Here is a 24,145-nt window from a genome sequence, read left to right on the forward strand (position 1 = left end):
TTATTATTACTGCTACTACTACTCCTCCTCCTGTTATCCTGATTATTGCCAGAAATTTTTGACGGTCATATCTTTTTGAGATAATTGTTTAGTAAATGATTTTCTTTCTATTTCTCTTGCAATTTATGGATCTTTTAGACTACTGTCTAAAAAATTTCTTTTGAACAAATTAAAAAATCTTCCAAGAAAATATTAGATCACGATCTAAATTTTTTTTAGATATTAGATGACAGTTCAATATTTTTTCAGTTTCAAAGATTATATTTGCACAATCTTTAAGAATATGGACAAAATCCGATTGGTAGCCTAAACAAAGGACTTTTGCGTAAACCAACCTATTACCACATATGAAAATTTGACCGTTATAAAGAAAGAGACACATTACGCGCACTATAAGACTCAACCAAATATTAACCCTTCTCTTTGCATTCACAATCTGTGATCACCCCAAAATTCATATAGAAAAAAAAAAAGATTATCAGAAATAGAAAACCAAGAAACTTCACTTGCTTGAAATGGCTTCCAGAGACGTAGTTCCAAAGATTTTACCCAAAGGTGACGAAAAAAATAGTCTTTTTGCCATCCCCTTTCTTCTATTTGATGCATGTCCTATTGTCAATATTTTTTTTCATGTAGAATCACTTTGGGGACTCATTACTACTTGTTTGTTGTTGGCTTTTCATTTTCTTGGATTAGTATTGAAAGAATTTGGGGTTTTTTGTTAATGCAAATAGTTATTTTTGAATACTCAGTATCCCCACAAAAAAATGAAGTGTTGATTGATAATAATGAGTATCAATCTTTCTTGGGTGTTTTTTATTAGGTTAATACCTGTTGATATGATCTATTTGTTTAGATTCTTGATCACTGTTAATGAAATTCTAGAGAGTTGTGAAAACTGTCTGTCCTTTTTTTTTATGATTCATGTAAAATTTCATATTTTCTTGATCAAATAATGGTAATGTAAACTTGTTCACATTGCTATTCCAAGTCCGAATAAACAAGGAAGATTATCAAAGGTTGACAATCAGTGTAAAGCTACTCAATACTTATATTAGTACACTTATTTAAGTCCAATATTCTGGTTTTTGTTTCAAGAACAATATTTGATGAATAGGAGCAATGAGAATTTGTATAGCTGATTCAGACGAATTTGTATAGCTGATTCAGACTAGGTGTTTGTTGAATTTACTTTGTTCTTCTCTTTTATCCGCATTTCAAACACAAGTGGTGACTAGTCCCATGAAATCCCATGTCAGCTCTTTTTCCTCATCATGTATAGATTTTTTAAGGATAGTTATGTAAGCGATGGATTTCTAGAATCAGACTTCTCTGAGCTTAAAATATGGAATGTTTAACGTGCATGTCAAGAAAGAAGAAAACAAAAATGTTAATTTCCTGTGAGGCAGGGAGTAGTTGATACTGTTCTAGCCTGCCAACATTCTTTATAATACTAGTAGAAAATGTCTGATTTGTTGAATTCTTTTGTGTTTCACTGTTTTGCATCTATGACTGCATTTTTTCTTGCCTTAGATTGCTATAATTCTTGTTTAAAAGGACATTCTTATGCTACACAAAATTTATACAGATTTCTACATTCTCTTGCACTGATCTCATATGACAATTTTTTTTGGATACGATCTCATATAGTAACTGCATCTATCACCATTTTTCGTTGTGTCTTTTAACTTTCGTTCATTGCCATCAGCCTCATGTCATTGGCCAGAGAATTCATTTTCTTGGCCAAGGTTTTTCTTGTTTTGTATATAATCAGTGAGTTTATATTCTTTACTAATATGTGAGTTTGAACTATTTAGTAGTAGGAGGGGGAGAGGTTAAGAAGAAGAATGGACAAGCAGATGGAAGAAATAGGCGTGCTTTGGGAGATATTGGAAACCTTGTTACTGTTCCTGCTGTTGGAGCAAAGCCTCAAACTAAGGTTTCTCGCCCCGTCGCTAGGTAGAATTCAGTTACTCTGAAGAACTTTATGCTTTTTGGTCTTATCTTGTATAGCCTACCCCAATTTGCTTGGGCTTGAGGCTTAGTTGTTGTTGTTGTTGGTTTTATCTGGTATGTGCATGTGTAACTAATATGAGAATTTTCAACATTCAGGAGGTTTGCTTCCCAGTTAATAGCTAAGAAACAAGAACCAGTGCAGAAGAACAAGGTAATTTCATCATTATCTGTTTGAATAATAGTTCTCAAAAAAGTTTTCCTATTAGTATTTTTCTGATTTTAAGTATAGGTCCGAGATGGTTTATATATTCAGTTCTTGAAAAGAAAAAACTTTTTCCAAAAGTTGTCCAATCAGCTTATTATTTTGGTTTGTTTGTAGAAGAAGCCTCTTGTAGAAGTAACTAAAGAAGTTGCGGCAAGGAAAGCTGTTGGTGTTCCAACAAAAGCCGAAGCTATTAAAAAGGATTCTGTCAAAGCAAAAGCTGATATAATTAGTGTTATACGCCCTGATGACGATGCAAAAACCATTGAAGAGATCCCCTTGAACGAAAGAAAAGTAAAGAAGAGTGAAAAAACTCTTACTTCTATCCTAACTGCGCGAAGCAAGGTTGTTCTTTTTACCTCTTCCCTTAGCTTAAAATGTAGTAAGCAAGATCAGTATGTAGTGTAACTGACCAATTATCTTTCAGGCTGCTTGTGGACTCTCCAACAAACCAATAATACAGATTGATGATATTGATGCTGCTGATGTTGATAATCACTTGGCTGCTGTCGAATATGTTGAGGATCTTTACAAATTTTACAAGCTCGCAGAGGTATGATGGTGAATATCATCTGCCTCTGTTTTGATGTTCTGGTTGTTATACCCCATTTTAACCGGGTTGAAGCGGAGTACAACATATTGGAGATTCCTATATGCTTTATTTTAAGGAGTCGCCACCTAATTGATTTTACGGTGAATTAGGACACCTAATTATTAACTAAGGTAAAGCTAACTAAACCTCCGTTAATAGCCTGCTTAATCAGTGTGATTCTAGGTAAGGGTTCTATATTATCCTAAAGGGAAGGGGTTAGGCATCCTTTAGAATCCGTTAACTACGGTTATCCGACCAATCTTAGGTTAATTAATTGAGGTTTAAGAAATTTAAGAAAAATAGCTTTTGAGAAAAGAAGAAAAAGAAAAAAATAACTTATAGCTAACAAGTTTAAAATATTATTATATGAATGATGCACTCTGTATGATGAAAAATAAGTATTTAATTTTAGAGTGGCAATCCTAAATGACAGAATCTACCCCTTTCTAATCCTACATGAATCATAGGTTCTCCACCTAATTTTAAAACACACACAATCCAAAACGCAGACAAATCAGCAATCATAAAAATGGATGAAAGGAAATGAATGATACGAAAAAAGAATAAAAACGTTACAGGCGGCCTCTAACGAGTTTCGCCTGCCCGATGTGATCTAAGAATTGCGGCGCGAGATGACCCTATGGATGGGTGTGCTGAGTCTCCTCTTGAGACTTTGTTTTAATAAAATCCCGAATTAAGACTCCGTTTGTTCCGATGTGTACATGTAAAAGAAAGGGGAAAAGAGATAAAGATTAGCACCCAACCGTGACAAAAGCTATTATTGTTCTGAGAAAATGTAACAAATTAATTAGTTCCTTCTTTACTTTAACCCAAGTATAGAAAAACAACAAAAGAAGCTAAAAAACATGAGCGACATTATTTTAAAAGCAAACCACATAGAAGAACAGCGAGCAAAAGCTGACTAATACCAACAACTAAGAAACAACCGTGACAAGAAAACCTATAACATGAACGCAAATAAACAGAAACGAGAATTTCAAAGCAAACCACATAGAAGAACAGGATTGTAAAATGAAAGGAAGAAGGAAAATCACTTAAACAGATTCTGAAAGAAAAGGGGAAACTCATTAATTGGAAACACCACAGTGAGGGAAAGCTAAGGCGGAACCACACTTGAAATTAACAAAATATTCATAACTAATGGCTCTGTTCCGGTTGGCAAACAACTAACATTTTAGTTACGTTTAGCATGGTACGACTATTCTTGGACCATGAACAAAATTAGCTCAATGTTTAATCAAAATCCAGAGCCAGAAAAGGTAACGTATTGGTTATGCTTAGTTCTATCTCCGTTAAAGATAACAAGTTGCTGGGTTTTAACTAATTGCTCTTAACATTGATCTTCACCATATACTAAGGGAGAAAAACGCAAAGAGAACATAGTAAAAACTTCATATTTTCATACAGTAGCAAGGAAAACTAATTTTTTTAGCTAGATAAAACAAACTTAAGCTAATCTTATACGACACAGACACATAGAGTTAAAAGTAGAAGAATTCTAAAATAAAGAAGGAAATTACTGAAACTACTAATCTAATCTACTTCTAATAAAAGCTAATAAATAAACTAATCTCGAAGCTAATATAAAATCATAATCGGCAGAATCAAAATAGAAATGCTAAGACAATGAGAGAATTACCTTCTTCGGGTGCAGCGAAGTGAGGCGCGGGGTTTCCAATCTACCTCGAAACACCACGAAATCCGAACTTGCGCGCGGTCGAATTCAAACAAATAACAAGGGCAAAACAGAAAAGAATTTAGTGCTTGAATCGATATTTAGAAAATTAAAACTAATATTTAAAGAGGGAAATTCGTGCGATTAGGGACTGATATTTTCAGGAGTATTCAAAGCTGAGGAACTTCTTTTCAGGGAGGTTTTTTCGCGATTCCAAAAGCCCCCTATCCCGATTCAACCCACCACCATTTATAGGGTTTTTGATCTTTTGGCGTTGAAGAAAGAGGGAGGAGCGGGAGAGAGAGAAGAGCGGGGAACAAAGAGGGAATGGGGTGACAGACGCGTGGGGGACAGGGAGGAATGGAAGGGCAGTGGCGTGGGGAGACAAGGGAAGGTGGCGAAGATGAGCGATGACAGAGAAGAGAAGAGGGAAAGAGAGAGAGAACAGGGATGGGGGTGGTGTGCGGCGTGTAGAGGTAAAGGAAAATGAAGGGAAAATTGGATCGGACCCGGTCCATTTGTGGACTGGGTCAATTTTTAGACTGGGTATTAAAGGATGGACTAGTGAATTAAAACATGGACTGGTCTAAAAAATTGAGATAAAAATATGGTCTAGTCCAAAAAGTATTAGGAGTTAATCGGACTTTGATTTGGGGTCCGGTAAGTCAAAATACGGACCGAGTGCAAGAAATAGTTTGGCTTCTAAATTTGAATAAGAGATCCATTTTAATGATGTACTAAGGGTTCCAGAATATCACCTAATACGAAAATGTGTAATTATAAGAGACCTGAATAATAAAATTATATGATGTTGCAATGACCGTGCAATAATATTTTAACAATAAATAAACGCTATCATTTTAAATGTGCGAAATAAATGCGATGTGTATGCGGAAGTTGGTAAAACGCTGAAAAAATGCAAATTTCAATAATACTAAATAATAGCAGCAAATAAATAGCGGTAGTAATACTGCTAATAATAAAATAATAATGATGATAATAATAACTGCAGTAGAATAATAAAATGTGGGTGTTAATAAGAGATTAATAATTATAGTAAAACTTAAATGCATATTTTTTTTTAAAAATTTTCAAAATACCAGAAGTATAAATAGGTATTTCGGAGGAGAAGCGGGACAAAATTGGGTGTCAACAACTTGTCCCTCTTTGCCCGGTAATGATGAAAAGAGTTGTCGGGCAAAGACGTTGACTTAGTAGCCTATTTTGTCCCGGCTAAAGGATTTTGGGGCCTAAGGGTTAAGAATATTACGGCCGAACTCTGGTCTCTGAATCGCCTACATATCTCGGGTTGCACGAGAATCAGGTCGTGTGTAGTTCTGGGGAGACTACGACACCTATAACTGGCAACTCACGATTTGATGCGAATCTTCGCAAAAATATTGTCCCAGTGTCGAGTTATGATGACACTGGGTATTGTGATAGAACCCTGAATATGGAGTGTGCTGGAATGCGAACGGAAGATTTGAAATTGGAGTCGAGTGTTCGAGGTAGATCATTGACCCTTGTTGGGAAGTCTGCTTATCCTCCCTGACGTATTGCCCCAGTTCGCTGCCGAAGAAATAGTTCCACGTTGAGCTAAAGCCCCTGCGAAAACTTTAAACTAGATAAAGATAGTCAGTAAAAAATAAATATTGAAGTAAAGCGATGCCAGTGCAGTGCAATGCGGCTGCGAGCGCACGCAGGAGCATTTGAAAATAATAATAAAACAAGGCAGGTGCGACGCGATGCCTTATGCAGAAATTTTCACAGGGCGGTGCGCAGCCTTATGCAGAAACTACAAAGGGCGGTGCGTAGCCCATGCAAACATGGAAGGCGGTGCATAGCCTTATGCAGAAAATTTAAAGGGCGGTTCATGACCCAGGCAGTATATGAAAGCAATGCAAAGGGCGGTGCGCAACCCATGCATCATATGAAAGGCGGTGCGCAGCCTTATGCGAAAATTTTAAAGGGCGGTGCATGGCCCAAGCAATATATGAAAGCGATGCAAAGGGCAGTGCGCAGCCCATGCATCATATGAAAGGTGGTGCACAGCCTTATGCAGAAATTTAAAAAGGGCGGTGCATGGCCCAGGCAATATATGAAAGCGATGCAAAGGGCAGTGCGCAGCCCATGCATCATATGAAAGGCGGTGCACAACCTTATGCAGAAATTTAAAAAGGGCGGTGCATGGCCCAGGAAATATATGAAAGCGATGCAAAGGGCAGTGCGCAGCCCATGCATCATATGAAAGGCGATGCACAACCTTATGCAAAAATTTAAAAGGGCGGTGCATGGCCCAGGTAATATACGAAAATGATGCAAAGGGCGGTGCATGGCCCATGCATTATATGAAAGGCGGTGCACAGCCTTATGCAAAAAAAAATAAAAGGGCGGTGCATGGCCCAGGCAATATATGAAAGCGATGCAAAGGGCGGTGCGCAGCCCATGCATCATATGAAAGGCGGTGCACAGCCTTATGCAGAAATTTAAAAGGGCGGTGCATGGCCCAGGCAATATATAAAAGCGATGCAAAGGGCGGTGCGCAGCCCATGCATCATATGAAAGGCGGTGCACAGCCTTATGCAGAAATTTAAAAGGGCGGTGCACAGCCCATGCGACATATAAAAGGCGGACGAGCTTAAAATGTCCTATTAAAGGCGGACTAGCCTAAAATGTCCAATTAAAGGCGGACAAGCCTAATGTCATATTAAAGGCGGACAAGCCCAAATGTCCAATTAAAGGCGGACAAGCCTAAATGTCCTATTAAAGGCGGACAAGCCTAAATGTCCTATTAAAGGCGGACGGGCCTAAATGTGCTATTGAAGGCGGACGGGCCTAAAATGTCCTATTAAAGGCGGACGAGCCTAATGTCATATTAAAGGCGGACAAGCCTAAATGTCCAATTAAAGGCGGACGAACCTAAAATGTGGTGCTTTTGCGAACAATGATGATGTGCCTTTGCAGGGCATTTGAAAGTAATAATGTAATGCAGGTGCGGTTGCTTTTGCAGTGCGGGGCATTTGAAAACAGTAGTGCGTATGCAGTGCGTGGTATTTAAAATAGTAGTGCATGCAGTGCGGGGAGTTTAAAGCAATAGTGCATATGCAGTGCGTGGTATTAAAAATAATAGTGCATGCAGTGCGGGGAATTTAAAGCAGCAGTGTGTGGTATTTAAAATAGTAGTGCATGCGCAGTGCATTTGAGAGCATTTGAAAGCAATAATATTTGTGCGTCGACACGTTTGAAAAATCATTTGCAAGACTCAAGCATTAATTTGTTGCGAATCTCGCAAATTATTGATACTCGAGAGGCATAATTGTTATAATAAAGATCAAACCGTTCGACGTGCAATCCTTGCAAGGCTGCGAACATTATATATTTTGGCTTCTGCAACTTGGGAACCGTGAAACAAAGCGAGCGTCCTTTCTCCCAAGTCTTCTTTTTGCCTGATGACTCTGTTGGCCATATTCTCTTTCATGTTCCTCGATGTCGCTTGTGATGATGCCCTTAAAAATTGTCCCAGTTACTCGCATAAGAGGGTGTCGTTTTGCTATGATGCCCCTTAAAACTGTCCCAGTTTCTGGTATAGGAGGATATTGAGCTTTTGCGGTGATGCCCTTAAAATTTGTCCCAGTTTCTGGTATAGGAGGATATTGAGCTTTTGCGGTGATGCCCTTAAAATTTGTCCCAGTTTCTGGTATAGGAGGATGTTGCTTTTGCGAATGACGAGACCGAGCCTGACATAGGCTGCCTATGTATCCCACTAAGGGAATCAGGTCAAACGCAGTTCAAATTACAAGGCAGAATAAAATTGAGATAGAAGACGGTGCTCGATCTTATGCTAAAATTTCAAAGGGGCGGTGCACAGCCCAAAAATGTCCTTTTAAAGGCGGACGAACCTAAAATGTCCTATTAAAGGCGGACGAGCCTAAGATGTCCAATTAAAGGCGGACGAGCCTAAAGTGTCCTATTAAAGGCGGACTAGCCTATAATGTCCAATTAAAGGCGGACGAGCCTATAATGTCCAATTAAAGGCGGACAAACCTAAATATCCAATTAAAGGTGGACGGACCTATAATGTCCTATTAAAGGCGGACGGGCCTAAAATGCGGTGCTTTTGCGAACAATGGTGTTGTGCCTTTGCAGGGCATTTGAAAGTGATAATGTAATGCGGGTGCGGTGCGATGCGGGGCATTTGCAAATAATAAAGCAATGCTAGTGCAGTGCAAATGCTTTATGCAGGAATTTCAAGGGGGCTGTGCTCAGCCTTATGCGAAAAATTCAAAGGACGGTGCATAGCCCAGACAACGCATAAAGGCGGAATGAGCCCGAAATGACCTGCTTGATTTATGGTTACCAAAATTAGTACGGAGCGAAGAGCCTTTGCGATGCTTGATTCATATACGGTGAGACGTGTCTCGACGCAGTGCGTAATTTGCGGCAACAAATATTCATGATGCAATGCCGAAGATTTGGGGGACTTTCTACCCTGCCAAAATTTGCAACTAAAAGGTTCCTGCACTCAAAGAAATTTGTAAATTTCAAAATTAATTAGTATCAAGTTGACTTTGCCCTTTGTTGTATCTGAATCTTGCAATTGCCGATTTGATACTGTGCGATGTCCTTCAAGAATAGCTAAAATATGTCCCTGCATTACTCAAAGAAAATTTTGTTAGTGTAAAATAACATGGTTGCCTTGCATCGAACACCAAAGCTTTGGCGTTGAATCTGCATTTCTTGAGGTGATGGCATTGCAACAATCTGGTGACGCTGATATATTGTTCGAGATTTCGATTCATGTTTTTTGTCGAATAATGATAGGCCATTTGCAAAGCTGCCCCAGTGTTGCTTTATGGGGAGGATGGAATTTTCACTATATTAAGACCGTGTCCGAGAATGGACTGCCTACTTATCCCGAAGGAATCAGGTCGAAAGTAGTTCATAACAAGCTTTAGCAAAAATTACAAGAAGGAAAGCTGATGGGTGGAGAATGCTAGTGACGGTAGATCCTTTCAATAGTCTTGCTTAGTCCTATACTTCCTTTTCAAATGTCTCGGTGCCAATTTTGACAGATCACCGGTAACAATAATTGCATTTGCAACTGAAGGGCCATCATTGTCGTACAATTTATTTTGTTGCACACTTATCTTATCCTTTTCGATCATGTTCTGGATCTTATGCTTAAGAGCCGGGCAATTTTCTGTGTCATGACCTGGAATATTAGAGTGGTAAGCACAACTCTTGGACCAATCAAAATCTGGCGGTAGGCTTTTAGGGATCCATCCTTTCTTTGGCTTCAGGAGTCCCTTGGCTTTCATTTTCTCAAATATGCTGGTTAACGACTCTTCAAGAGGAGTAAAAGTGCGGAGTTTTGCGTGCTCTGACCGTCGTAAGCTAGACTGTGCTGGATCGGGTTGATATTGAATGCCTCGTTGATGAAGGTATATATGATCACGCGAACATTGATAGTTCTGTCGTGATTGCGGCTGATGTGTAGACCGGATAGCTGAGTCGGTTTCTCTGTTTTTGCCTTGCAAATTGTTGAATGTCTCGACTTGAAAAGTTGCTTGTACTGATGAACTGTCAACAATTCTTCCTGCTCGAATGCCCGCTTCTACTTGCTTTCCAATTTGAATTAGATCAGCAAAGTCGCGCAACCGCGCACATAACAACTTTTCATAATATATGCCCTTTTGTATTTGGATGAAAGTTGAAATCAACTCATTCTCAGGCAACGGAGGACGTATTTTTGAAGCTTCCAATCTCCATCGGATGGCATATTCCTGAAAAGACTCATGTGGCATCCTTTCTATCTCAAGCATATCATACAGATTTGGACTAACCCCGATGTTAAATTTGAAATGTTCTACAAAGTCGCGGGCCATGTCCTCCCATGTGTACCATTTGCGAAAGTCTTGTTCTGTGTACCAATCTAACGCCAACCCTGATAGGCTCAGAATGAACAATTTCATTATTATGGCTTCATCTTGTCCAATTCCCATTAATCTGCTACAATAGTCCTTCAAGTGCGTAATAGGATTTCCTCTGCCATTAAAGGTGTTGAATTTTGGCACTTTGAATCCTGGCGGCAACTCAACATTTGGAAGTATGCACAAACTTTCATATCTTAAGCTTTGGACATTTCTTGCCCGCATCTCTTCTTCGACAATTCTCCTCAAATTGTGAAGCTCTCTATCCGAGTCATTCTGGTTGATTGCGTTCGCTTCATTTCTCAATCTCTTGTGTGGGTATACCGCTAGCTGATTTTGCTGGTTTTCTGTGAAGGGCGCTGCAAGTGCAGGCTTTTGGACATTAGGTATCAATGTGACTTGCAAAGCTTCTGGTTTAATAGAGTATCTTGGCGGTATATTTGTAGGAGCTGGGTGAGGAGAAATAGTGAAGGAAATGTTTTGGGTAGAGCTGGAAGCTGAACTTGTGTTAGGAAGAAGGCTGAGGGTATTTCCCAAATTGACCAATACGCTTCTTTGTACTACATTCTTCTCGCCATCCTCATTTTGCGCTTGCACCAACCCCACACCGGTGTTGAATGACTCAAATCTTTTTGCCATTGTATCTCGTCCTTAATGCAGATTCGCAGCCAAAACAATGTTCAATGCCAGATAACCCGTAAAAGAAGGACACAAGAAGCTCTAGAATTTGTAGTCTGACGGTATCGTGACAGGCTGAATTGATGGCACGTAATCCTGATTTGATCTGTCTTTAATCTCGTCAACCTTCAAAAACAGGTGTATAAAGTTATAGAATTATTTTGATAAGAAAAAATAAATTAAAGGATAAGGCTGAAAGCAAAGCCGCATGGCTTTTGAGGCGAGGCCACAATGGCCCTGATTAATAGACTTGATTGTTGATCTTGCGATTTTAAGTTCCTGCATCCAAAGAAAAATTCTCAGTTTGGGAGGGGGAAAGTTGATTCGTGTTGACTCGAAGCTTGACTTTGTTGGCGCCCCATTCATCCTGTTTGTTTGGATCTTGCGGCCTCCGTTTAAAGCCTCGGTAGATGAACAGTAGTGAAACAATTGAAGGAAAGTCTTCCGTTTGAAAAATATATACGTAAGTGTATGTATGTAAGGAAAGATATATATGAAAATATATGTATACAAGTTGTAAGATATTCCTGCTAACTTTCGATTGCGACACTTCCGAGAACTTTGAAAGGTCATTTGTGTGTACTATTCTTGTCTAGTAGCCTTAATAGTGTCGATGTCCAACTTTTCTCTTGTCTAATCTTCCAAAATATGCCCCAGTTTTGATTCATATGCTATGTTTGTGACCGAACCTTGTATAGGTTGCCTACGTATCCACCAAGGAATCAGGTCCGAACGTAGTTCGTGACGCATAAGATATTTTGGATTTTTGTTATAAAGCAACCGAACCCTATGTGGGTTGCCTACGTATCCCACCTCGGGAATCAGGTCAGAACGTAGTTCGTACGCATGTGAATGGCAAAAATTCTAACCTAGTATGACCGAGTCCCTATGTGGGCTGCCTACGTATCCACCGAGGAATCAGGTCAAGCGTAGTTCGCAACTAAAGGAAAGGTTGCAAACTAGGTTGTCTAACCTAATGTCGTACTTCGATTTCTTCTTGAATTGCTAGCTTTTAGACTTATGTTGTCACCTATCGGCTATTTCAATTTCTCGAGTGGAATCTTGTCTTGTCCCCTAGTTTCTTTGTTACTCTATTCGTTCATGTCATAATCGTAGAGTTGGCAGATTTGATAAGTAAAGTAGAAAATAGATGATTACGGAAAATCCGAAATGCATTCATACTTTTGCAATTCAAGCTTCCACAAGGTGAAGCAAAACAAACAAAATTTTGGGTACGGTTCAAGCATCAATAAAAGAAAACAAGTTCACTACATGTTCATGCCACCAAGGCTCCTGGCGAAGCAGGGACGGAGTACAAGTCCAGTTCTTCAGAGTCTCTCCTGGTTCTGTACCCTGGATGGTTGGTGTCTCAGTAGTTGTTGCAGCCATCTTCACTGGCACTTGTTTTCGGATCATCCCCACAGGCGCAACGAACGTTGATGACACGCCTCTCTCCATCTTTTCCAATTGGCGTAACAGCCTCCTTCTGATTCTTAATTTTTTTATAATTATCATGTTCACGTTGGCGTTTTCGTGAGTAGGAAAAGGGATGGCGATCCATATCGGGTCGAGCTCCAGTGAGCTGGATTGTTCCTTCCTTAATCAAGACTTCGATTTTGCTTTTGAAGCCATAGCAATCCTCAGTGGCATGCCCAGGAACTCCAGAATGATATGCGCAATGCTTGGAACTATCAAACCATTTTGGGATAGGATTGAGAATCTTCCCTTCAATAGGTTGTACCACGCCTGCCGCTTTCAGTCTTTCAAATAGCTGAGACAAAGGTTCAGCGAACTGAGTGTAATCACGGGTGTTTTTTATGACAGGGTTTGGACGGGTTCTATGTGTGGTATGTGGTCGATTTCGGTGGGTGGAAATTTGGGCAAATTGGTATGGACGTAAGTTTTGATATTGAGGTGCTCGGGGTCGGTAGTAATTTGGTTGAGTACTATAGACAGGGTAAGGGAATAGTGGAGCTTGGTAGGGTTCAACGTAATGGTAAGGGTAGAAAGGTTGTTGTGGATGGCCAAAGTATGTAAGGACTTGGTTTGGTGGGTTTAGAGGAGTAATTGTAGGTGGTGGGTTAGTGTTGGTGGGTAAAGCAATGTAAGGAGTATTACCTAGTGATTGATTTGGTGGATTGACGGGCGGTGGATCAAGAGCGACATAGGTAGTGTAGGTGGGTGATTGATTCTGTGGAGGGGTGTAGATGGGCGATGGATTTGGTGGATTTGCGGAGGTGGTTGGAGGTAAGTTGTTGTTGATAGGTGCATTGTTTTGTGGAGGAAAATGTTCTGGAACTAAAGGTTCAATTGATGGAAAATGAGGCGGGTTTGGTGCGACATCCCTAGGTTCAGGAGGTGAACTTTGGAGTGTAACAGATGAGTTGGTCATGCTTCTAACCCGATTCAGTTCTCTGCGTAGATCCTTAATCTCTTGAGTCAGGCGGGCAATATGTTCATCCCGTTGAATAGTAGTTCCATGTTCGGGAATCTCGGGTGGATTGCTAGAGATCACGATATTTTCCATACCAGTTGAAATAGCTGCGGCCGGATCGGACATAGTAATTTCATTTCCTTGAACAGCCCAACTACGTTCAGGTAACGACGACGTCTTTGACCTTGTGATGTAAGGATGGTCGGCCATCGAATGTCAACACGAATCAACTCTCTTTGGGGAATAAGATAAACGAAACATAACGATGTTAGTCTCATGAGCATATCTAGGCAAAGTCATGATCACGTAAAGTCAAGTAAGGCATGTAGCAAATAATTCATCAAATAGAGTCAAACAAGTTGTCAAACAAGTATATCAAACAATAACGCGTCCTAATATGCATGTGACCTCTTTGTGCCCGAGGTAGGCCTATCGTCGTTTGAAGGGTAAAGCGTGCCATAATATGTCATCCCGTTGCTTTAATTAATTAAACAGATTCTATTTCTCAAATAAAGTACAAGATAATGCAATATTTATTACATGTTAAATGAATACAACATAAAGTGTTTCCTAATTTAAGTAAAGTAAATACAGTTTCCTATGTCTAACTTCTAGCTCCATTTGTGCTGTCTTTGATCTTCATCATTCGTTGTACTCCAATGCAAATCCATACGTGTCATAGAAATATTAATCATGCCCTCCCTCCTAAAGTTTAATTAATTAGAGCAAATAGTCAATATTTAGGCACAATTATCCTTCAAACATGCACATAAAGTATGATTGGTGTCACTCGGGGTCGCGAACCCGCTTGGACGTTTGGGTAAAGTCATCTAATGAATTTAATACACCAAGGGTATTAAACCTCCTAGGTCATGAAATGTATGCTCCTAATAGGGTGTTGGTTTAGCTCTATCTTAGGCAGATTAAGAGTTGGTTTCCTATGACACAAGGCTCCCCCAAGCGGACAACTTGGGAGTGGAAAGTCCGTGGCCGTCGACTGCACCGCCGATCGACTAAATCCACAAGACCGATCCAACTAAAAGGGCAATTTGGTAGTGCACGGGCGCAAACTACGAAGCCGCTTTAAGTGTGTGAATATGTGTGAGTTTTCCAGGAGTGGAAGAAATATGAGCGGAATGCCAATTTAAGGAAAGCAATAACATACATATTACATAGAAATTTTTCATAAGGAATAAAATAAAAACAACCAAAAGCATATAAGGAAAAAGCGGTAATAAAGGCAAAAAAAGAAAAACCAACAAAATATCCAACAAATTAACTATTAACCTAAGTCTGTTATGGTTAGAGCCTAAGAGTCCCCAGCAGAGTCGCCAAGCTGTTATACCCCATTTTAACCGGGTTGAAGCGGAGTACAACATATTGGAGATTCCTATATGCTTTATTTTAAGGAGTCGCCACCTAATTGATTTTACGGTGAATTAGGACACCTAATTATTAACTAAGGTAAAGCTAACTAAACCTCCGTTAATAGCCTGCTTAATCAGTGTGATTCTAGGTAAGGGTTCTATATTATCCTAAAGGGAAGGGGTTAGGCATCCTTTAGAATCCGTTAACTACGGTTATCCGACCAATCTTAGGTTAATTAATTGAGGTTTAAGAAATTTAAGAAAAATAGCTTTTGAGAAAAGAAGAAAAAGAAAAAAATAACTTATAGCTAACAAGTTTAAAATATTATTATATGAATGATGCACTCTGTATGATGAAAAATAAGTATTTAATTTTAGAGTGGCAATCCTAAATGACAGAATCTACCCCTTTCTAATCCTACATGAATCATAGGTTCTCCACCTAATTTTAAAACACACACAATCCAAAACGCAGACAAATCAGCAATCATAAAAATGGATGAAAGGAAATGAATGATACGAAAAAAGAATAAAAACGTTACAGGCGGCCTCTAACGAGTTTCGCCTGCCCGATGTGATCTAAGAATTGCGGCGCGAGATGACCCTATGGATGGGTGTGCTGAGTCTCCTCTTGAGACTTTGTTTTAATAAAATCCCGAATTAAGACTCCGTTTGTTCCGATGTGTACATGTAAAAGAAAGGGGAAAAGAGATAAAGATTAGCACCCAACCGTGACAAAAGCTATTATTGTTCTGAGAAAATGTAACAAATTAATTAGTTCCTTCTTTACTTTAACCCAAGTATAGAAAAACAACAAAAGAAGCTAAAAAACATGAGCGACATTATTTTAAAAGCAAACCACATAGAAGAACAGCGAGCAAAAGCTGACTAATACCAACAACTAAGAAACAACCGTGACAAGAAAACCTATAACATGAACGCAAATAAACAGAAACGAGAATTTCAAAGCAAACCACATAGAAGAACAGGATTGTAAAATGAAAGGAAGAAGGAAAATCACTTAAACAGATTCTGAAAGAAAAGGGGAAACTCATTAATTGGAAACACCACAGTGAGGGAAAGCTAAGGCGGAACCACACTTGAAATTAACAAAATATTCATAACTAATGGCTCTGTTCCGGTTGGCAAACAACTAACATTTTAGTTACGTTTAGCATGGTACGACTATTCTTGGACCATGAACAAAATTAGCTCAATGTTTAATCAAAATCCAGAGCCAGAAAAGGTAACGTATTGGTTATGCTTAGTTCTATCTCCGTTAAAGATAACAAGTTGCTGGGTTTTAACTAATTGCTCTTAACATTGATCTTCACCATATACTAAGGGAGAAAAACGCAAAGAGAACATAGTAAAAACTTCATATTTTCATACAGTAGCAAGGAAAACTAATTTTTTTAGCTAGATAAAACAAACTTAAGCTAATCTTATACGACACAGACACATAGAGTTAAAAGTAGAAGAATTCTAAAATAAAGAAGGAAATTACTGAAACTACTAATCTAATCTACTTCTAATAAAAGCTAATAAATAAACTAATCTCGAAGCTAATATAAAATCATAATCGGCAGAATCAAAATAGAAATGCTAAGACAATGAGAGAATTACCTTCTTCGGGTGCAGCGAAGTGAGGCGCGGGGTTTCCAATCTACCTCGAAACACCACGAAATCCGAACTTGCGCGCGGTCGAATTCAAACAAATAACAAGGGCAAAACAGAAAAGAATTTAGTGCTTGAATCGATATTTAGAAAATTAAAACTAATATTTAAAGAGGGAAATTCGTGCGATTAGGGACTGATATTTTCAGGAGTATTCAAAGCTGAGGAACTTCTTTTCAGGGAGGTTTTTTCGCGATTCCAAAAGCCCCCTATCCCGATTCAACCCACCACCATTTATAGGGTTTTTGATCTTTTGGCGTTGAAGAAAGAGGGAGGAGCGGGAGAGAGAGAAGAGCGGGGAACAAAGAGGGAATGGGGTGACAGACGCGTGGGGGACAGGGAGGAATGGAAGGGCAGTGGCGTGGGGAGACAAGGGAAGGTGGCGAAGATGAGCGATGACAGAGAAGAGAAGAGGGAAAGAGAGAGAGAACAGGGATGGGGGTGGTGTGCGGCGTGTAGAGGTAAAGGAAAATGAAGGGAAAATTGGATCGGACCCGGTCCATTTGTGGACTGGGTCAATTTTTAGACTGGGTATTAAAGGATGGACTAGTGAATTAAAACATGGACTGGTCTAAAAAATTGAGATAAAAATATGGTCTAGTCCAAAAAGTATTAGGAGTTAATCGGACTTTGATTTGGGGTCCGGTAAGTCAAAATACGGACCGAGTGCAAGAAATAGTTTGGCTTCTAAATTTGAATAAGAGATCCATTTTAATGATGTACTAAGGGTTCCAGAATATCACCTAATACGAAAATGTGTAATTATAAGAGACCTGAATAATAAAATTATATGATGTTGCAATGACCGTGCAATAATATTTTAACAATAAATAAACGCTATCATTTTAAATGTGCGAAATAAATGCGATGTGTATGCGGAAGTTGGTAAAACGCTGAAAAAATGCAAATTTCAATAATACTAAATAATAGCAGCAAATAAATAGCGGTAGTAATACTGCTAATAATAAAATAATAATGATGATAATAATAACTGCAGTAGAATAATAAAATGTGGGTGTTAATAAGAGATTAATAATTATAGTAAAACTTAAATGCATATTTTTTTTTAAAAATTTTCAAAATACCAGAAGTATAAATAGGTATTTCGGAGGAGAAGCGGGACAAAATTGGGTGTCAACACTGGTGACTTTACCATTAAATTCAGTTGTATTGGCTGTTGTGACTTCATTTTTAGTGGATAAAATTTAGTAATCATAAGTAAAATTAAGGGCTTTTGTCATTTTTAGCTTAATTACAGACGCTAGCCAAAATATACAAAACCTATACACTGATTATGTATATATATGTATATTTATGTAAATTTTGTGTATCTAATATGTATATTATGGTATATCTGTACTTAATATACAAAACCTATACATTGCGGCTATTATTCTTTTGAGCGGTCCAGAAATGTAATTATCCCTAAAATGAATCCTGTTATTCTGATGATTTGGTTGATTCAGGACGAGCATCAACCGTGTGATTACATGGATTCACAACCAGAGATTAATTCCAGGGTGAGAGCAATTCTTGTTGACTGGCTGGTAGAAGCACACAAAAGGTTTGAGCTGAGGCCTGAAAGCCTTTACCTCACAGTTAACATAATGGACCGTTTCCTGTCAGAAGAGACTGTTCCTAGACGCGAACTTCAGTTACTTTGCATCAGCTCAATGCTTATTGCCTGCAAATATGAAGAGATTTGGGCTCCGGAGGTACAATAATATGAAGTAATATGAAAATGTGTTAAATCTGTTCAGTTCAGATTTATCATAATGTTCTGATTCTCTGCTACGTATGTTTCTGCAGGTTAATGACTTGCTAACCATAACAGACAATGCTTATGTCAGGGACCAGATACTTGTAATGGAGAAAGCAATTTTGGGAAAGCTGGAGTGGTATTTAACCGTTCCAACGCCATACGTCTTTCTGGTTCGTTACATCAAAGCTGCTGGTCCATCTGATCAGGAGGTATTGATCTATTATTCTCAACGTGAATTAGCTACCTAAGGTTCCAAATAAAGACAGCCCCGTTTAGCTGATCACATTTTCTTTGTTGTTTTATAGATGGAGAACATGACATTTTTCTTGGCTGAGCTCGGGCTGATGAACTATACTACCGTGATATCTTACTGCCCGTCAAAGCTCGCTGCTTCTGCTGTTTATGCTGCTCGTGCTACTCTCAACAAGAGTCCTCGATGGACCGACACTCTGAAGCACCACACCGGCTACTCACAAGACCAGCTGATGTAAAAGAAAAAGAAGAAGTTTAATTCCTGTTTAAACACTTGTGATTTGGGATTGGTGTAACTAAACTCCACAGGTTTATGTGCTAATTGTGTTGTGTATTTTCTAAAACAGGGAATGTGCAAAGCAATTAGTTAGTTTCCACTCAGGTGCTGCTGAAAACAAGCTGAAGGGAGTTTATAGGAAGTTTTCTAGTCCAGATAGAGGTGCCGTTGCCCTCTTGCCCCATGCAAGAGACCAATTAGGCCCCTCCAGATATAGCAAGTTCTGGAAGCAAGATTGTGAATGTGAGTGAGATCATGTCAGCTTTCTGATCTCTGTTTTGAAGTCTGAAAAATTCATACTTTTATATGACTTACTTACTAGTAAAGTCGTGTCTTTTGTAACATGTATGGTTGTGTGAATATTTGAATGTTGGGTGATACTTTTATTCCTTCTGAATTGGCACTTCATTGAGAAAAATATTGTTGCATTCAATAAGAAAGACATATAAAGTCAGAATTATTTGATGCATCTTCCATATAGAGGAGTTTTCAGTGAAGGGAACATTTAGAAATATGACAAAAATGAAATGACTCATTTTCAGCTAGTTTCTGCAGAGGGGATTTGAAATCAAATATCTGCTACTTCAATTAGTCCTACAATTTCAGTCCAAATTTTCATAGCCAAGCTCTCTTTATTCTCTTTCATGAATATATGCAGTAATCTTGAAAACAGCAACTTCCATATTAAGCTCTTCATACGTGGTAGCCTTCTTAAACTTTATGATTAACATTCCTGGAAGGAAGTCGCCCAATCATGATACTAAAAAGAAGCAGTTCGGTATAAATTACAGTCTAATATAATAGTATTTCATACTGTTAAGAATGGTTTTGGCTCTATACATTAACCCTCTCAGGCAAAATAAATTGGAGCTTAATGTATGAATTATTCGATAATTGCTATTGTTGTGTTGGGGAAATAGGCAGAAGGACTGAAGAAAGTAGATAGAACAACATTAAGAATGATTTGTCTATGAAAATTTGGGGAAACTGATTTGGAGTACAAAAATATGTTTGATACAGACTAAAAGAATTTGTGGTTTTTACACCACAAAATAAAGCAATGACAGAAAACAGATTATCTAAATTTGCTGCTTATGAGTATTATATTGTGACACGAAAAATAGCAAAAAAGAACTTGAGAAGCTGACTTGGAGTACATTACGAATGATTTGGCTATGCATACATATTATGAGATTAGACGAAAACAAATTGGAGCTTAAGATATAAAATATCCGCTAACTGCTGTTGTCGTGTCACGGAAAACAGGGAAAAAGAACTTCAGAAACTGATTAGGACATTAACAGCCTGTTTGGCCTAGCGGTTTGAGGCCAAAAGCGCCTTTTTAGCACTTATTTTGGATGTTTGAGGTGTTTGGCCAATTAGTAAAACTGCTTTTAACTAGAAGCAAAAGCAGTTTTTCTACGATTGGGAAGAAGCAGAAAATTATTTTTTCAAGACAAAAATATCCCTGCCATGATTACACATTTACCAAGTATATCCCTCATTAATCCGCTAATTTCTAATCAATAATTCTTTGTGTTAAATTTTAATTTGTGGAATGATTTTAAATTTTGTTTGGGTTGTAGTGTTTAGTATATTTAAATCAGTGTTGATATTATATCACTATTAATATTTATTTTTTATTTATCTATGTATTATATTAATTGAAAATTTTAATATGTATTATATTAATTGAAAATTTTAATATGTATTATTAAATTTTAATTAAACAAATATGTATTATAATATTTAAATTTTAATATGTATTATAATAGATATTTAAAAAAAATTCTCTCTGTAAAACAATCTTGATAGTAAACATTCATTTGATATTTGTCCTTTTTCGTAATTTGACACTCAAAAGCACTTTTTACTGATGATTAGCCAAACACAATCTGCTTATTTAAAGCCGTCAAAAGCACTTTTCAAATGAATTAGCCAAACACAAACTGCTTCTCACGAAAAGTATTTTTTTGAAAAACACTTTAAAAAAAAAACACTTCTCAAAATAAGTTGTTTTTAACAGCTAGGCCAAACAGGCTCTAAGAAAGATTTGGTCATAAACACATACTAAGAAAATATGAGGGAAAGAAGACTAAGAATGATTTTTACACCACAAAATGAAAGCAGTGATGACAGTTGATCTAAAGTTATTCTGCAGTATAGCATGATACTGTATCATGAAAAATAAAGAAAGGGTATTGAGAAAACTCATTTGAAAGACATTAACAATGATTGAGCTATAAAAAAACAAAAACATTGCACATGAGAGCAAGGATGGACAAGGAAATTGAAAGAAGAATGAATTACCATTTATTATTTTTCGGGTTTGCTTAGACATGAAGGGTTTGTATGAAATACAACAACATGTGCTTCAGAACTACCTACAAGAATCTGCATTTTCGTCATTGACTTTAACCTTTGTCCCACAGCAACTCTTTCTCTCATGTGCCTCCACTTTCTTTTTACCAGAGCAAGCGCCGGCTTGATCCTCTGATGTCTTCACAAGTTCTGGCATCCTATCTATAAACTCTTTATTCTCTTTCCACACCTCTCCATTTGTATATATCTCCTTCTTCCATATCGGAACTGATGCTTTAAGCTCATCAATCAGAAACTTGCAAGCATCCAATCCATCTGCTCGATGGACAGATGAGATTGCAACAAATACACTAGTCTCTCCAACAGGAACAGTACCCAAGCAGTGGGCAACTGCTATCGAGTGGATATCCCATGATGCTCGGGCAGAAGAACAAAGGGATTTCAGACAACGTATTGCCATTGGAACATATGCTTCGTATTGTAGCTCTACGACTTCTTTACCGTCAAATGTATCACGTGTTGTACCTGCAAATGTTGCTATAGCTCCACATTTGGGAGAACGAACATAACTAATATATTTGTTGATGTCTATTGGGTTATTCTCTTCCAAGATCTCAATTAGATCTCGCTCCTCGTCAGCCATTTGAATCACCTGTAATCCAAACAACAGTTCAAAACTTCACTTTGCTTCCTTAAGGCAATGTAATAAAGGAAAAGTTTTATTTATGAGACAACAACGAAAACAACTAGTCCTCAATTCTAAACAATTTGGGGCAGCAATATGCGAGAAGCGAGATTAAGATGGTTTGGGCATGTTGTGGAAGACAAGATGCGAGAAGCGAGATTGAGATGGTTTGGGCATGTGGAGAGGAGAGACAAAGATGCCCCAGTGCGGAGGTGTGAGAGGTTGGCCATGGATGGTTTCAGACGAGGTAGGGGTAGGCCGAAGAAGTATTGGGGAGAGGTAATTAGACACGATATGGCACAATTACAGCTTACCGAGGACATGACCTTAGATAGGAGGGTTTGGAGGACCCAAATTAGGGTAGAAGGCTAGTAGATAGTATCGTTATCCGCTCTTATTAGTAGTCGCAGTATCACAATATAATTTCTTGTGCTCCGATTTGTGCTATTATCTGCTATTTCCTGTGCTTTGATTATCCTATGGCATCTGTGTCGATTGCATTATTTTATTTTATATTATTGCTTTTCCATGTCGCTTTGAATTTTTTAGCCTTATCTGACTTTTTTTTATGCTTTTATGCTTTTCTTGAGCCGAGGGTCTTTCGGAAACAGCCGTCCTACCTTGGTAGGAGTAAGGTCTGCGTACACTCTACCCTCCCCAGACCCCACGATGTGGGATTTCACTGGGTTGTTGTTGTTGTTGGGGCAGCAATATGAATCCTCGTTATGCCTGTAGCTCCATTTAAACTCACCTCGGTCCAAAAAGTTAATAACTAACATTCACACATTTCTTCAAGTAACTGTCCGCCTCATTTTTCCTTCTTTCCAGTTTATAGAAACTTTATCGCCGGAAAATTTAACTAGATTTGTAGGATCAAATTAAAAGACAAGGGATTAGACAGGATGTACCAGTAGATTGAGTTTCATAAGAGTTTTATCGGTTACCATAGGCTATAATTGTCCAACTATACCTCTAAACAATCAACTTCAGCTTATGATATTGGATTATAATCTCAAACACTGCTTCATGAACTGCTAAATTCAACAAATTGCAGTTCACTTTCTAATCATTCATTAATAGAATAACCTTGGTAGACAAAATAATTACTCCCTCTATCTCAATTTATGTGGCACAGTTCAAACTTTGAGAGTTAAACTTTTAAATATTGACCGTAAATTTAGACATGGAATCTTTAAGTTTTTTAAAATAAAAATTTACATATTTGAAAACTATGCAAAAAAAACTTTAAATCACGATAATTGACAATTTAGAATATCTGGAAGGCATATGAAAAAATCGCGGTCAAAGAAAAACTTTTTTGACTCTCGAAATCTAAAAGGTGCGCATATAAATTGGGGAGAGAGTATCAGTTACAATTTGAGATATTAATAATCTTTAACCAATTAGCCTCAAGTCAACTCCAGACTAAACTGATTGAGACTATAGGAAAATCTTTGTTGAATTGATTTCAAATGCAAGGATTTGAGATATTTAGAAATTTAATCAGTTCTGAAAAAAATTATTAATAAGGTAATGAGTTGAGTTTTATTACTTCCATACCAAGAACAGAAAGAAAACTCGCAAATGATAACTATTCCTATCGTTTTCATTTGTTTCATGATATACTATTGTTAATCAAGAATAAAGAAAATAACCCTTTAAGGGATTTACAAAAAGATTGAATCTTTGAAAACTTACCTGTTGAATGAAGCGGCTGGTTGTTGAAACTGCAGTTTTGGAGCTTATCTTTCTGATTCAGAGTAGAAGTTGACAATTTTTGGCAGAGAAAATGATAAAAATAGTCCCTTATCTTTTTAGCAGGTTCAAAATAGTTCCTTAAATATTATTTAAATAGTTTTGGTCCTTTAAATTTCTTAAAAGTACACACTTTTTGTCTCTGTAAGATATTTATCATACTTTAATTGCTAAACTTAACCCGAAACCGTGATGACAAATAAAGTATTGAATTTGTTATAGGTTCGACTAGTTTACAACCAACCTCACTACCAACTTTTATATCCAAAATTAAGCTGGGCAAAACTGAGATTAGAAACCATGCTCCTCGCTTTCTTACTGTTAATTAAAACACAAGTCATGAATTTCAAAATCGTAATATTTTTTTTTTCCCAGTAAACAACTGCATTGTATTATTGCATAATATGCTTCAACTTTTCGTAAGATGTCATTGCGTCATTTAAAACTCAACATGGGAAAGCAGAATCCCAAGAAACTCTATATGAAAAGAAAATAGAGAA

General features: G+C 37.8%; 2 protein-coding genes across 4 annotated transcripts; one reads left to right on the top strand and one right to left on the bottom strand.

Annotated features, from left to right (window-relative positions):
• Positions 1–399: 399 nt before the first annotated feature.
• On the top strand, positions 400–19,387 carry LOC132603466 (G2/mitotic-specific cyclin S13-7-like). 3 transcript variants are annotated; one of them, XM_060316562.1, is made up of 9 exons: positions 400–555; positions 1,818–1,959; positions 2,113–2,167; positions 2,339–2,563; positions 2,646–2,771; positions 18,059–18,307; positions 18,402–18,563; positions 18,660–18,841; positions 18,954–19,387. In XM_060316562.1, the coding sequence occupies exons 1-9, from the start codon at positions 516–518 to the stop codon at positions 19,132–19,134; spliced, it is 1,362 nt and encodes a 453-aa protein (XP_060172545.1). In that variant the 5' UTR covers positions 400–515; the 3' UTR covers positions 19,135–19,387. The 3 variants fall into 3 exon arrangements, with proteins under 3 accessions (XP_060172545.1, XP_060172549.1, XP_060172537.1); XM_060316566.1 differs by having other exon boundaries at positions 1,824–1,959; positions 2,336–2,563; positions 18,954–19,386; XM_060316554.1 differs by having other exon boundaries at positions 401–555; positions 2,336–2,563; positions 18,954–19,385.
• Positions 19,388–21,173: 1,786 nt separating this feature from the next.
• Positions 21,174–23,741, bottom strand: LOC132603479 (molybdopterin synthase catalytic subunit). The gene is made up of 2 exons (XM_060316580.1): positions 23,589–23,741; positions 21,174–21,857 (listed from the first exon to the last, which is right to left on the bottom strand). Exon 2 carries the CDS (start codon positions 21,846–21,848, stop codon positions 21,264–21,266), a length of 585 nt encoding a protein of 194 aa, XP_060172563.1. The 5' UTR covers positions 21,849–21,857; positions 23,589–23,741; the 3' UTR covers positions 21,174–21,263.
• Positions 23,742–24,145: the final 404 nt, after the last annotated feature.

This window comes from Lycium barbarum, chromosome 1, assembly GCF_019175385.1.
Source record: "Lycium barbarum isolate Lr01 chromosome 1, ASM1917538v2, whole genome shotgun sequence".
In the NCBI taxonomy this organism is placed as follows: Eukaryota; Viridiplantae; Streptophyta; class Magnoliopsida; order Solanales; family Solanaceae; genus Lycium; species Lycium barbarum.